Source organism: Myxocyprinus asiaticus, chromosome 38 (genome assembly GCF_019703515.2).
Source record: "Myxocyprinus asiaticus isolate MX2 ecotype Aquarium Trade chromosome 38, UBuf_Myxa_2, whole genome shotgun sequence".
Taxonomy (NCBI): domain Eukaryota; kingdom Metazoa; phylum Chordata; class Actinopteri; order Cypriniformes; family Catostomidae; genus Myxocyprinus; species Myxocyprinus asiaticus.
In genome coordinates this window covers 2706528-2721787 of record NC_059381.1, presented here as the reverse complement: position 1 = coordinate 2721787, position 15260 = coordinate 2706528, and the positions used below count along the sequence as shown (strand labels likewise).

The window sequence follows — 15260 nt, the reverse complement described above, 5'->3', positions numbered from 1 at the left end:
CTGGCATTCACACCATTTAAACATTTTCACTGAAACTTTTAAATCTTTCAAAAATAATAGTAACAATAAATAAATACAACTTTTCTACAGAGCCCCTTAGTGGACAATAGTTTTGCGTTCCCACGCAATAAATTTACTATTGTAACCATATTTTAACCATGAGTGACTCCAGCCAGGTCTCCTAAGCAACCAAATTGGCCCGGTTGCTAGGGAGGGTACAGTCACATGGGGTAACCTCTTCGTGGTCGCTATAATGTGGTTCTCGCTCTTGGTGGGGCGCGTGGTGTGTTGAGCGTGGATGCCGCGGAGAATAGTACGCGGAGAATAGTACGAAGCCTCCACATGTGCTTCGTCTCCACGGTAATGCGCTTAACAAACCACGTGATAAGATGCAATTCTCTCTCTCTCGAACTGTCGTCCCCGGCCGCCTTTATCCCTCGCGTGCCCCATCAGGCTGACTGGGGACCAGGTGTGTCTCATTCCAGCCCGGCCCCGCCCTCCTCGGCTCTACAGTAGTATTATAGTAGTAACTATGACTGTTGTACACTAACCAAGGTTTTAAAACAATATACTGTATACATATGGTTTAACTATAGATTAACCATGGTTAATCTCGTGGTTACTATGGCTTTACTACAAATACCATAATAACCACAAAATTATTATAAATTTTTATTACCATAGTTTTCGTTTTCCTATAGTACTACTATGGTTTTACAACGAATATCACAGTCAAAATATGGTTTTTGTAGTTAAAACATGGTAAATGTATTGCTAAGGAATGCAAAGAAAAAACATTCCCGCCCTGTCCTCTATGGGGCTCCGCACTATTAAAATGTATCCTTTCCTCCACCCTATTTTGGCCCAAAATATCTTAATTTGGTGCGGCTTTTCTGAATATTTGCGATGCTATTTGTGGTGATTTTGTGTTGTTTTGTGCAATTACCTGTAAATATTTTAGTGCATATGCAGTTAGCAAGGAACAAATAATAAATACACACACACAAAAAAAAATACCATACACATTTAAGAGGTGAAACCCGTGATATGGCTAAGACGAGTTCAATTGAAGACCCTTATTTTTTACTTTCACATTTTCTGCCTCAGACAGTGCAAGTAAACTTTGTATGGGTAAAATAGTACAATAAAACTGTAAACAAAAAACACAGATATATTAATAATTAGACCTATTGCGATTATTACATCACCTGATAACATCCCGTATGGAACATGGGACAGTTGGTAACCCTATGTGGAGATAATAGAATGGCAGCTGTGCAGTTGGAGATGTCTCGACTCATTGAGAAAAAGTGATCTGACTACCTCCGAAAAATTGCAAAATTGCAAGCTACCGCAAATAATGTGGAGAGTGGTTGAATTTGCACTAATTCTTGCGATCGCAAGATCGCAAAATCCTGGACGGACTGATTAGGAATGAAAGAGGAACAGTTAAATGTACTCACCCAAACCCCGAGAGCATCCTGCAGAAGAGGAAGGTGCCGTAGCCCTGAACGAAGGACGACAGGAACGCAAAGAACCCATTTACCGACATACACACCAGCAGACACTGCCTGCGGCCCACTTTATCTGACAGACCGCCCCAGAAGAATGCGCCCACCATCATTCCCAAATACACCACACTGCCTATAGACAGAAAGACAGGATACTGTTAGTTGAAAATGGTTTACAGTCATTCACAACTCATGTTGCACTTCTGTAAAGTGAAACAAGATATTGAACTCAAACACAAAAACATACAAACATAAACACACACATGGCAGCTGCCTGTAGCTCTCTCTCTCTCTCAAACTGCCACATCTTGTTGTACTTATCCCTCTCCTTGGCTGATTAGCCCAATTAGATTATAGAAAGGCTACATTACCTGTAACAGTAGCCTAAAACAATCCCTAAATAGCTTTCTGGCAACTGGTTAACATTAACCAACATCAACCAATAGCCTGCACGGCCGAGGTGACATCAGCTCAAAAGGAACATTATTTCAGAGGTGAAGATTTTAGATTTTGAATTCATGTTGACTTTAACCACCAATTCCTATGCAGTAGTGAATTTTAAAGAGACACTTTTAACCCTCCTATGGTATTCGGTCAATTTATATATCTTTTTTTTCTCCCCCTTTCTCCCCAATTTGGAATGCCCAATTCCCAATTCACTCTAAGTCCTCATGGTGGCGTAGTGACTCACCTCAATCCGGGTGGCAAAGGACGAATCTCAGTTGCCTCCGCGTCTGAGACTGTCAATCTGCGCATCTTATCACGTGGCTTGTTGAGCGCGTTACCGCAGAGACATAGCGCGTGTGGAGGCTTCACGTTATTCTCTGCAGCATCCACGCACAACTCACCACGCGCCCCACGGAGAGCGAGAACCACATTATAGCGACCATGAGGAGGTTACCCCATGTGACTCTACCCTCCCTAGCAACCGGGCCAATTTGGTTGCTTAGGAGACCTGGCTGGAGTCACTGGTCTTGATGACTTCCTCCATTTGCCATGTGAACATACAAAACTAAAATTGGGCTTGATTCAATGTCTAAGTGGCCGTAAAAAAAAACAAAAAACATCTTTGGTATTTGCAGTCAAAATTGACAATCTATTCAAAATTAATACAGTCAAATACAATCAATAAATCAGCCACAATGCAGAAAAAGCTGACAAAAATTACAGGGTGAGACTCTAAAACATCCTCAGTGCAAAACATATACACCCACTCACACACAAACACACTTACACACACACACACACACACACACACACACACAAACTATAACTGGTGAGACTATAACACAGAGCTTTTTTAAATAATAAAATAAATAAATAATTAAGTAAATAAATAAATCAGTCACAATGCTAAACACACACACTCAGAAATGAAGGGGTGAGACGATAACACACTCACAACACAGAACGAACTCACACACACACACACACACACACACAGAGAGAGAGAGAGAGAGAGAGAGAGAGAGAGAGAGAGAGAAATTCTATTTTTATTGTTATTTGTTACTGTTTTATTATTATTTGTCTTGTCATTATCTGTTTTGTGTATTAATGCTTTGGCAATATTGTATGTAAACACAATCATGTCAATAAAGTACTTTAAAATTTAAATTGAAAATTGAGAGAGAGAGAGAGAGAGAGAGAGAGCGAACAAGGGCAACAATAAGTGGAGTTCTACAGCCATCTTTTGGTCATTGTTGGCATTCCAAGTCATCTGTTGTTTTCCAGCTGATGACAGCTTTCTGACTCTCTCTCTCTCTCTCTCTCTCTCTCTCTCTCTCTCTGTCTCTCTCACACACACACATACACACACACACACACACACACACGTTTGCAAAAAAAATTGTTACTATAGAAAGTTTGGAATTGCAAAACGCTTACTCTGATTATTCCGTTTTATACTCTAATTGAATTTTCAGAATTTTGCAGTTCATTTCTGTTTCTTGCATTTGCTTTGAGTTATTAATTTTTTATGTTTTAAATAAATTCTTCATTTTTTTCTTTGTAACACCATGGTCAGGTTTGATTGCAAGCATAATGACATGCAAAAACTGACACTTCAAATCAAATTTAATATGGTAAACATTGACAAATAATACTTTGATAATGTCTAAATATATATCCAAATGCATTTCTTGTGATAAAATATAAAATAATGTTATAACAAGCCATCAGACTACACAGACTACACTACTACAGCATCTACTGACTGTTACTGGCATGACATGGTATTCAGTTCATGTTATTTATATTTTGTTCACCAGATAGCAGCAATCTGCCACCAATTTATATCACATTCTCATATTTTCTTCATGTTTCAACTTACAGAAGTATAGGCTCTGAATCTAAAAAAACAAAAAACAATTGTAACAAATTTGCTTATTTGTTTATGCAAATGAATGGTAAAATTTTGAAATGTACATGTAAATAAGATCAAAATAGCATAAATCCCAAAAGAAATGCATAATTTTATTGTTCTTACTTCAGGGAAAATAAATGGTTTTATCATCATCATAAAAAAAGAAAAAAAGGTTACACATCTATCCCTTCCGGTCAAAAATGACCGGAGGTGCCATTTTTCAATCCCCAGTTAAGATGCTGTGCGATGTTATTGGTTGATTGTACAGTAGTACTGAAATACATTGACAGGCAGATATTGCTTATTGATTGCTGTGTTTATAATATAGATCAGTACTGCTTTCAATGAAAAGCTTAGTAAGTCTCGCTGCAGCTGATCAATAACTGGCTGTAACATAAATGACACTGTTGTTATTAGTTTCATTGATTTGTTTCCTAAATAACTGACCTCACTGTGTTTCCATTACAACCACAGTATACTTCATATTAAACCTTTGTCAAGCCAACATAATGAGGGTGTAACAATCAGGAGGACCAAACAAAATGACAAACAATTCTTCCCGAGCACTCCTACTGCCCCTATATCAGGTGAACAGTTTGAAAAAAATTTTTTTTGAAAGTGCCACAAATCCACAGTATTTATGTAAACATATCCAGTATGTCAACCAGGCTGAACTAAAGATGACCTACATGTTCTGAATGAGTTTTATTCACTCTCACTGTCAATAAGCCAAAGTGTATGATGCTACAAGTGTATCTGACATACAGTATATCGAGTGTATATCACTCGTTCATAAATGAGATGCGTGTTGTGGTCAGTTTGAGTTAAGAATGATGGTGGATCATCATGCACTCTGTCCAGGAAACACATACGCACACTCAATAAACCCACTCCCGTCCGCTCACTCAGGATATGGTAATAAAAATGCTAATTTTTGTTGTAGTAGAAAGCGAAGAGCGTTTGGAGTCCACAAGCTCAGCCAGTGAAAACACAGACACGTCTATCTTTGTATCTGTGCGCTTGCTTTAGTCTTCCTCATCCCTCACATTTTCTCAGTGAGTATGAAGAGGACTGTGTGTTATCTGTGCCAGCAGACGTGATGTGCTGCCCTGGTAATCTATTACTGTCTGACAGCAGCCGAGAGAGAGAGAGAGAGCGAGAGAGAGAGAGAGCGAGAGCGGGAGAGAGAGAGAGAGAGAGAGAGAGAGAGAGAGACTGCTGCTTGCAGGTAAAATATCCTCTCTGAGACCCAGATTTATTTCAGCCTTTAATTTTCCATTAAAGCAAAATGCTTTGCTATAGGCCTATTCACATTCCTGAAGGACAGTTTGCCCAAATATGATCATCATTTACTTCTCTAAAGTTTTTAAAATAAAGACAAAAAAGCATTTGGACACTGGACCCCCCTTATGCAAAAACAGAATTCTTTGGGAAACACTGTCCCATACAGATATGCACACACACATTTTCAGTTTAAGATGTACAACATTTGATGTTACTGATACTGCAATAGAGAGAGAGGGAGTGTGTGTGTGTGTGTGTGTGTGTGTGTGTGTGTGAGAGAGAGATAGAGAGAGAGAGAGAGTGTTTGTTTGTGTGTGTGTGTGTGTGTGTGTGTGAGAGAGAGAGAGAGAGAGAGAGAGAGAGAGAGAAAGAGAGAGAGGGAGTGTGTGTTTGTGTGTGTGTGTGTGTGTGAGAGAGAGAGAGAGAGAGAGAGAGAGAGGGAGTGTTTGTGTGTGTGTGTGTGTGTGTGTGTGAGAGAGAGAGAGAGAGAGAGAGAGAGAGAAAGAGAGAGAGGGAGTGTGTGTGTGTGTGTGTGTGTGTGTGTGTGTGAGAGAGAGAGAGAGAGAGAGAGAGAGAGAGAGGGAGTGTGTGTGTGTGTGTGTGTGTGTGTGTGAGAGAGAGAGAGAGAGAGAGAGAGAGAGAGAGAGAGAGAGAGGGAGTGTTTGTTTGTGTGTGTGTGTGTGTGTGTGTGTGTGTGTGTGTGTGCGAGAGAGAGAGAGAGAGAGAGAGAAAGAGAGAGAGGGAGTGTGTGTGTGTGTGTGTGTGTGTGTGTGTGTGTGAGAGAGAGAGAGAGAGAGAGAGAGAGAGAGCAGTAAAGCGTGAAATCAGTGTCGGGTCCATTACAGATGCCTCTCAGGGTTCTTTTAGTAGAACAGAGAACATTCTCCTCATCTCTCTCTCTGGTTCACTCTCTAACACTGAGAATGTGATCACAGATAATGGCCACAGTAAATTACCTACATCCCATTCGCTCCATCTGTTCTTTGTATTTCTTTGTTGAAGAGGGTGCTGTTCCATTGTCTGTCTAGAAGGTGGCATTCCGGACCATCTGCAGCGGCTTAATCGTGCTGGCTGTGAGGCCGGCAAACAGAGCATTACAGGAGTCCTGTATTGAAATGACTAGAGCTTGGAAAAGTCTGATTTATCCTGATGTTGTAAAGTGGGAACCTGCAAGACCGGACGGTTGATGAGATGTGGGCGGTAAAATTAAGCTGGTCATCTACCACCACTCCCAGGTTCCGAGCTATTCTGGTTGGTGTTCATTGAACCAAGATGAATAGTGAAGTTGTGGTCAACAGATGGGTTGGCTGGGATCACGAGTTCTGTCTTGGCAAAGTTGAGCTAAAGGTGGCGTCTCTTCATCCAGGCCGGGATCTCCGAAAGGAGAAACCTTGTTTCTTTCTTTCTTTCCTTCAATCCATCATTGTTTCCTTCTGTCCTTTTTCCTTTCTTCCTTACTTTTGTACTTTTTCCTTCCTTCCAACAATCATTATTTTTCTTCTTCATTCCTTCCTTCACTTTTTCCTTCCTTTATACTTTGATTATTCCTTCCTTTTTTCCTTACTTCCATCCCTCCTTCCTTCCTTAATTAATACTTATCTTCTTAATTTCTTAATTCCTTACTTTCTAGCTTCTTGCCTTCCTTCCTTCTCCCTTTCCTTCTTCCTTCATTCATTCTATCTCTTCCTTCCTTCCATCTATCATTCTCTCTTCTTCTTCCTTTCTTGCTTCCTTCCATCCCTCCTTCCTTTATTCATACTTTCCTTCTTCTCTTCCTCCTTACTTTCATCTGACCCTCTTCCTTCATTCTTTCCCTCTACCTACTTTATTACCTTCCTCCTTCCTTCTTTCCTAGATTCTTTCAAGTAGGGAGTATACAGTATAGTGTGCAGTATGCAGTATGCTAGTATGCCAGTATTCCATTCCGATTATATGATTTAATAAACACAAGTGTGATCTCTTTACTGGGTAAGAGTGTGATTACAACCAAATTACACAAAACACTCTCTGTGGTATCTGTGATTGACAGCTCTCTTTATTTGGAGCTACAGAATTTCTCCATCCGCTCCGCCTTGATCCTTATTGATCCTGAACACACACTCACTGCAACTGTGTATGTGTGTTTAACGTGTATTGTGTTTAGTTCCTTTATAATGCACATGTGGTGTGTATGTGTGTGTGACAGGGAAAGAGAGGAAGAGAATGGAAGAAAAAGATAAGAGATAATAGAAGCTCTGCAGCACAGAAAATGATAGAGGAAGTACAGGTGATGCTGCAGGAAATAAAGAATGAAAAGTGTCTCTTTTTCTCCCCATACATGGTGAAATCTTGAGTGTGTTTTACGTCACTGTACATTACCTGAACTCTGCTGGCTCAGACAGAACTTTGAGTGTGTGTGTGTGTGTGTGTGTGTGTGTGTGTGTGTGTGTGTGTGTGTGTGATAAGATGGCATCATTCGGATGGCAGCAAATCAAGTCTAAGTGCAGTATTGATCTGCACGAACCAATCAGAGACACACAGAGAAAGAGAGAGAGAGCGAGAGAGTAAGAAAGAGAGCAAGAGAACTGAAAAGAGGAAAATGTTCATTATTGTCAATTATTATTTTCTAGCCTTACTTAGAAGATCAGTTTCAAAACCCAGCTCTAATCTGATTAAATAACGCAATGGAAGAGGGCTACAATTATTTGATCATAGTTAAAGGGTTAGTTCACCCAAAAATTAACTTTGGGTTAAAAATGACTTTCTGCTTAACATCTCCTTTTGTGTTCCATTGAACAAAGAAAGTCCTACAGTATTGGAATAACATGAAGGTGAGTAAATGATGAGAGAATTTTCATTTTTGGGTGAATTAGGCCTTTAAAATGTTGTTGTTTAAGCCCCTAAAACTCCCTTAAGTGCAGTGATGTGCAGTCATCAGAGCCAAAACTGAGTCTATTTTATAACATTCACAATAAACTAAAATAAAAATGGCATGCTAACATAAACACTAAACATGACCGAGCTACAACAGCTGGAGAATGTCTTTAATTTGATTTGTTTCTTTTATATTGAAGGTATGGGATCTGAATTGTACAGGTAAATATACTCATAGAAGAGACAGGAACACACAGACAAACACACTAGGCCTTTTAATTATCATCAGAGCAGATCTTCTCAACACATGTACAGTATACCTTCTGCCAAAATAATAAACCTAGAGATATCACTGAACAAATGTCTTATACAACAGCAATACCTACCCACACACACACATCCAACATCAAACATTTACACAGCACGACACATAACAGTATTGTTGTCAAATGCCACCCAAACCACCCACCTTACACACTCTATACAAGCACTCAGTCACACGCACACGCACACGCGCGCGTGCACACACAAACGCGCACACACACACAACACATGCACACACAAAAACACACACACACACACACACACTTACACACACACACACACACACACACACACTCACACACTCACACACAAACACACACACACACACATTACAAGGAAAAATCGCACCATCACATCAAAGGGTGGAACAAAGCAGCTTGTCATCTTTAGACACGAGAGAAACGTGTGGGCACAAAGACAGAGAGATAAATAGCAGACGTTCCTTTCCAAAATCTTGTGTGCTGCCTACGCAAACAACATTTTAAAGGGATAGTTCACCCAAAAATGAAAATTCTGTCATCATTTATTCACCCTCATGCTGTTCCAAAACTTTATGACTTACTTTCTTCTGTGACACACACTCAGTCACTATTCAATATAATTAAAAAGAGGAACTTGAAATTGTTCATTTTTGCCAATCATTCGTTTCTAGCCTTAAATTCTTACTTTTAACCTTAACTAAATATAAAACATAGAATGTTCACTAAAAGTATTATAGAACAACAGAAGTCATCATTTACATTCATTGTACACAATGTCTACACAATGATGGCTAGAGTAAATAATCTTTGTCCGTTGATAATGATTTGGGTCGAATTTAATGGAAAACTAAGCGAGTTGCGTTCAGTAGCACTGCAGAATGTGCAGCCTCTGGAGTCGTAGCTCATCGTCTGTCAGTGGTGGTGTGTGCATACTGTGATAAAACATAATTGTTTTGAATTTTAAACTGCATCATGTCTTCTTCCAGACGCGTCTGGTGTGCTAACCCCTTATATATAAATAAATATTTATTTATAAATAAATAAATAAATACATTATATATATATATATATATATATATATATATATATATATATATATATATCCCATATCAACAACAAATAAATTAATTAATTAATATATACCTATATATATATATATATATATATATATATATATATATATATATATATATATATATATATATATATATATATATATATATATATATATATATATATATATATATATATATATTTGTTATTGATGTGTGGTTAAATATGATCAAGAAATCTTTTTGACAGGGTTTGTCGAGAATCACCCAATTATAAGTATTAAATTACATACTGTACATTATATTTCATATATTATTTTTTGTTACATGTTTACAGTTTAATTGCATAATTTTTACAATTTACAACTATATACACTGATTTGTTGAACACGTGCTAAAACCGGTACCGTCTCTTTAAAGGTGCAATATGTAATATCTTTACTGTACTAAAGCATAAAATTATCATAATATGTTAACAGAGATTTAGGAAACATGTTAAGTTGAAATACTGGCTTCTCCGAAAACAATGCTACAGCCAGTATGTTCTACTCTGAAATGTCTGTTCCGGGCTGGAATTTCTGTTTGTGTTTTGGCCTGTGTGATCCTGCCCACTGCCCATTTCCCAATAGTATTTAGACTCTCCGGGTTGCCAGATTAGAAACAAGTTAGCGGGCAAACACAGCACGCTGCAGCCATGGAAGCCAGCTAGTCTAGCTAACATTGACAGAGTTAAAAAAATCCACATGAGCTGGTTTATAATTTGCAAAGAATAAAAACATTGCAAACGTATACATTAGCTGATCAACATACAGTGTTTAGCTTGTTGCTTGCCATTGTCAGTTTGCTCATTCCTGTTGCGTGTCCTCAACGAGTCTGGGGAGGAGGGGTCGGGGGAGACAACTCTCTCCAATATTTTGAATTTGGACTGCAGTACCCATTTTAAATGCTTGATGCCAATGTTACATATTGCTCCTTTAAGAAAACTGGCATTTCTGTAAAGAGCATGAAATGTAAACATTTACCAGCCAGTTGCCAAATATATAAATTTTAGTCACATAGCACAAACTTTGGTTACAAATGCGAGTGATTTTCTCTCATTGTGTGTAGAGGGTTGTGCATAGAGTAAAAGATCGATCTTGGGATTTAAGAATCGATATCGAGATCAAGATCGTTGAATCTCGCGATTCATCGGAAAAACTATATTTTTACCCACCACTACTAAATGGCACTTAAATAAGGCTTCATTTTCTATAGGAAAAGTTTTATTTCTGGTGAGTAAATAATGGGTGAAATATCCCTTTAAGGCCGATTTGTCAGCTTGTCATTTAGGCAACAAAACTACTACTGAATTTTGTAAAAAATACATTAGTTTTATACACTACTCACCCAGCCATCCTGCACCTGAGTTTGGCACACACATATCGGTTTCAGCGCTGGGCAGAACAAACCCCACGACGAACACCTCCACGCCATCAGACATAAGCGCCAATCCCAATACGAAGAACAGCTGCCACTGGAAGCGTCCGTGGCCGCATTCCTGAATGATCAGTTCATACTGCTGTGCCAGCTCTTCCTCATCCGCCTCTCTCTCTTTCTCCAACTCTCGTTTGTCCTTCATTCCATCTGCCACCGGCTGACCGATCGCCACCTGAACATGCCCATCTGCAGCCCCTGTGGGCACACCCTGGTACTCGCCCTCGTAGATTTCGTCCTCGTCGTCGTGGCCTTCGGTGGCATCGCTTGAACCCTCATCATCGTCTCGTTGAGCCTGACCATCCTGATGGTAGTAATAATTGTCATCACCGCCTTCATCTTCGTTGTTTTCGAAGCGACTGTAATTGCGGCCTGCATATTCATCTGAGGCGCGATCCACGACTTTGTTTACCTTTTTGACGGCATGGCGTTTTGCTTCTTTGGCGATGTCACGAGCACCTTTGGCCAAAGACATTTGGTCCCGGTATGGGTCCTCCATTTTTGCCAACAGTGTACAAGAGATTTATGGGAATTTCTAATATTGTCTTTGATTGTTGCGATAAATTTCTTTTCTGCACCAACCAGGAATCAAATTAGAGTCTTAGAGATCCAGTTAAACTTTGCTGCAGATTTCTTTTATGGGTAGTTTGGCGTCAGACAGCAGCAAACAGGAGATGATGGTGGGTGATTCTTTCAGATCGACAGCTTCATTCACTCTGGAGAAAAAGCAACTATGAAAAAAAAAAAGAAAAAGTCAGTTTGATTCGCTTCATTAGGAAATTCAGAACTTAATCTAAAGCCCTGGATTAAATCAGATTATCAGTGTTGATTGCCCACAAAAAATGCATTTAATCTCCATTTTTTTTTTAACTAATATTTTATGTTATATTTATTTTTATGATGGTTGTGATGTCATAATCATGATGATTTCTGAATTAGTAATTTTTGCAGTTTAGTTTCAACAAATGGTCTGGGTGGACTGACTTTAGGGTTAGGAACCGATTACCCTCTACTGAATCAACAGCTTATCTAGCGTCGTCCGATTCCCGAACAAATGACTCTAATGAGTCAGTTCTTTTGAATCTACAGCGTGAAACATTCAGTGCGACCAGTGTCGTCCGATTCACAAATAAATGACTCCTTTGAGTCGGTTCTTTTTAATCTAATGCGCAAAACATTCAGTGCGACCAGTATAGTCCGATTCACATATAAATGACTCCTTTGAGTCGGTTCTTTTTAATCTAATGCGCAAAACATTCAGTGCGACCAGTGTAGTCCGATTCACAAATAAATGACTCTTTTGAGTCTGTTCTTTTGAACCTAAAGCTCAAAACATTCAGTGCGACCAGTATAGTCCGATTCACATATAAATGACTCCTTTGAGTCGGTTCTTTTTAATCTAATGCGCAAAACATTCAGTGCGACCAGTGTAGTCCGATTCACAAATAAATGACTCTTTTGAGTCGGTTCTTTTTAATCTAATGCACAAAACATTCAGTGCGACCAGTGTAGTCCGATTCACAAATAAATGACTCTTTTGAGTCGGTTCTTTTTAATCTAATGCGCAAAACATTCAGTGCGACCAGTGTAGTCCGATTCACAAATAAATGACTCTTTTGAGTCGGTTCTTTTTAATCTAATGCACAAAACATTCAGTGCGACCAGTGTAGTCCGATTCACAAATAAATGACTCTTTTGAGTCGGTTCTTTTTAATCTAATGCGCAAAACATTCAGTGCGACCAGTGTAGTCCGATTCACAAATAAATGACTCTTTTGAGTCGGTTCTTTTTAATCTAATGCACAAAACATTCAGTGCGACCAGTGTAGTCCGATTCACAAATAAATGACTCTTTTGAGTCGGTTCTTTTTAATCTAATGCGCAAAACATTCAGTGCGACCAGTGTAGTCCGATTCACATATAAATGACTCCTTTGAGTCGGTTCTTTTTATTCTAATGCGCAAAACATTCAGTGCGACCAGTGTAGTCCGATTCACATATAAATGACTCCTTTGAGTCGGTTCTTTTTATTCTAATGCGCAAAACATTCAGTGCGACCAGTGTAGTCCGATTCACATATAAATGACTCTTTTGAGTCGGTTCTATTTAATCTAATGCGCAAAACATTCAGTGCGACCAGTGTAGTCCGATTCACATATAAATGACTCTTTTGAGTCGGTTCTTTTTAATCTAATGCGCAAAACATTCAGTGCGACCAGTGTAGTCCGATTCACAAATAAATGACTCTTTTGAGTCTGTTCTTTTGAACCTAAAGCTCAAAACATTCAGTGCGACCAGTATAGTCCGATTCACATATAAATGACTCCTTTGAGTCGGTTCTTTTTATTCTAATGCGCAAAACATTCAGTGCGACCAGTATAGTCCGATTCACATATAAATGACTCTTTTGAGTCGGTTCTATTTAATCTAATGCGCAAAACATTCAGTGCGACCAGTGTAGTCCGATTCACATATAAATGACTCCTTTGAGTCGGTTCTTTTTATTCTAATGCACAAAACATTCAGTGCGACCAGTGTAGTCCGATTCACATATAAATGACTCCTTTGAGTCGGTTCTTTTTATTCTAATGCGCAAAACATTCAGTGCGACCAGTGTAGTCCGATTCACAAATAAATGACTCTTTTGAGTCTGTTCTTTTGAACCTAAAGCTCAAAACATTCAGTGCGACCAGTATAGTCCGATTCACATATAAATGACTCCTTTGAGTCGGTTCTTTTTATTCTAATGCGCAAAACATTCAGTGCGACCAGTATAGTCCGATTCACATATAAATGACTCTTTTGAGTCGGTTCTATTTAATCTAATGCGCAAAACATTCAGTGCGACCAGTGTAGTCCGATTCACATATAAATGACTCCTTTGAGTCGGTTCTTTTTATTCTAATGCACAAAACATTCAGTGCGACCAGTGTAGTCCGATTCACATATAAATGACTCTTTTGAGTCGGTTCTATTTAATCTAATGCGCAAAACATTCAGTGCGACCAGTGTAGTCCGATTCACATATAAATGACTCCTTTGAGTCGGTTCTTTTTATTCTAATGCACAAAACATTCAGTGCGACCAGTGTAGTCCGATTCACATATAAATGACTCCTTTGAGTCGGTTCTTTTTATTCTAATGCACAAAACATTCAGTGCGACCAGTGTAGTCCGATTCACAAATAAATGACTCTTTTGAGTCGGTTCTTTTTAATCTAATGCGCAAAACATTCAGTGCGACCAGTGTAGTCCGATTCACAAATAAATGACTCTTTTGAGTCGGTTCTTTTTAATCTAATGCACAAAACATTCAGTGCGACCAGTGTAGTCCGATTCACAAATAAATGACTCTTTTGAGTCGGTTCTTTTTAATCTAATGCGCAAAACATTCAGTGCGACCAGTGTAGTCCGATTCACATATAAATGACTCCTTTGAGTCGGTTCTTTTTATTCTAATGCGCAAAACATTCAGTGCGACCAGTGTAGTCCGATTCACAAATAAATGACTCCTTTGAGTCGGTTCTTTTTATTCTAATGCGCAAAACTTTCAGTGCGACCAGTGTAGTCCGATTCACATAGAAATGACTCTTTTGAGTCGGTTCTTTTTATTCTAATGCGCAAAACATTCAGTGCGACCAGTGTAGTCCGATTCACAAATAAATGACTCCTTTGAGTCGGTTCTTTTTATTCTAATGCGCAAAACATTCAGTGCGACCAGTGTAGTCCGATTCACATATAAATGACTCCTTTGAGTCGGTTCTATTTAATCTAATGCGCAAAACATTCAGTGCGACCAGTGTAGTCCGATTCACATATAAATGACTCCTTTGAGTCGGTTCTTTTTATTCTAATGCGCAAAACATTCAGTGCGACCAGTGTAGTCCGATTCACAAATAAATGACTCCTTTGAGTCGGTTCTTTTTATTCTAATGCGCAAAACATTCAGTGCGACCAGTGTAGTCCGATTCACAAATAAATGACTCCTTTGAGTCGGTTCTTTTTATTTTAATGCGCAAAACATTCAGTGCGACCAGTGTAGTCCGATTCACATATAAATGACTCTTTTGAGTCGGTTCTTTTTAATCTAATGCGCAAAACATTCAGTGCGACCAGTGTAGTCCGATTCACAAATAAATGACTCTTTTGAGTCTGTTCTTTTGAACCTAAAGCTCAAAACATTCAGTGCGACCAGTATAGTCCGATTCACATATAAATGACTCCTTTGAGTCGGTTCTTTTTAATCTAATGCGCAAAACATTCAGTGCGACCAGTGTAGTCCGATTCACAAATAAATGACTCTTTTGAGTCGGTTCTTTTTAATCTAATGCACAAAACATTCAGTGCGACCAGTGTAGTCCGATTCACAAATAAATGACTCTTTTGAGTCGGTTCTTTTTAATCTAATGCGCAAAACATTCA

At 38.8% G+C, this 15260-nt stretch overlaps 1 protein-coding gene across 1 annotated transcript in view; it reads right to left on the bottom strand.

Moving 5' to 3' along the window:
- LOC127429241 (synaptic vesicle glycoprotein 2C-like) overlaps nucleotides 1-15260 on the bottom strand; it is a 63383-nt gene that overhangs the window by 34660 nt on the left and 13463 nt on the right. The window contains exons 2-3 of the mRNA XM_051678153.1: nucleotides 10754-11571; nucleotides 1464-1644 (exon numbers count right to left, since the gene is read on the bottom strand). Of these exons, the coding sequence (XP_051534113.1) occupies nucleotides 1464-1644; nucleotides 10754-11339 (767 nt within the window). The 5' untranslated portion in view covers nucleotides 11340-11571. The remainder of the gene's footprint in view (nucleotides 1-1463; nucleotides 1645-10753; nucleotides 11572-15260) is intronic.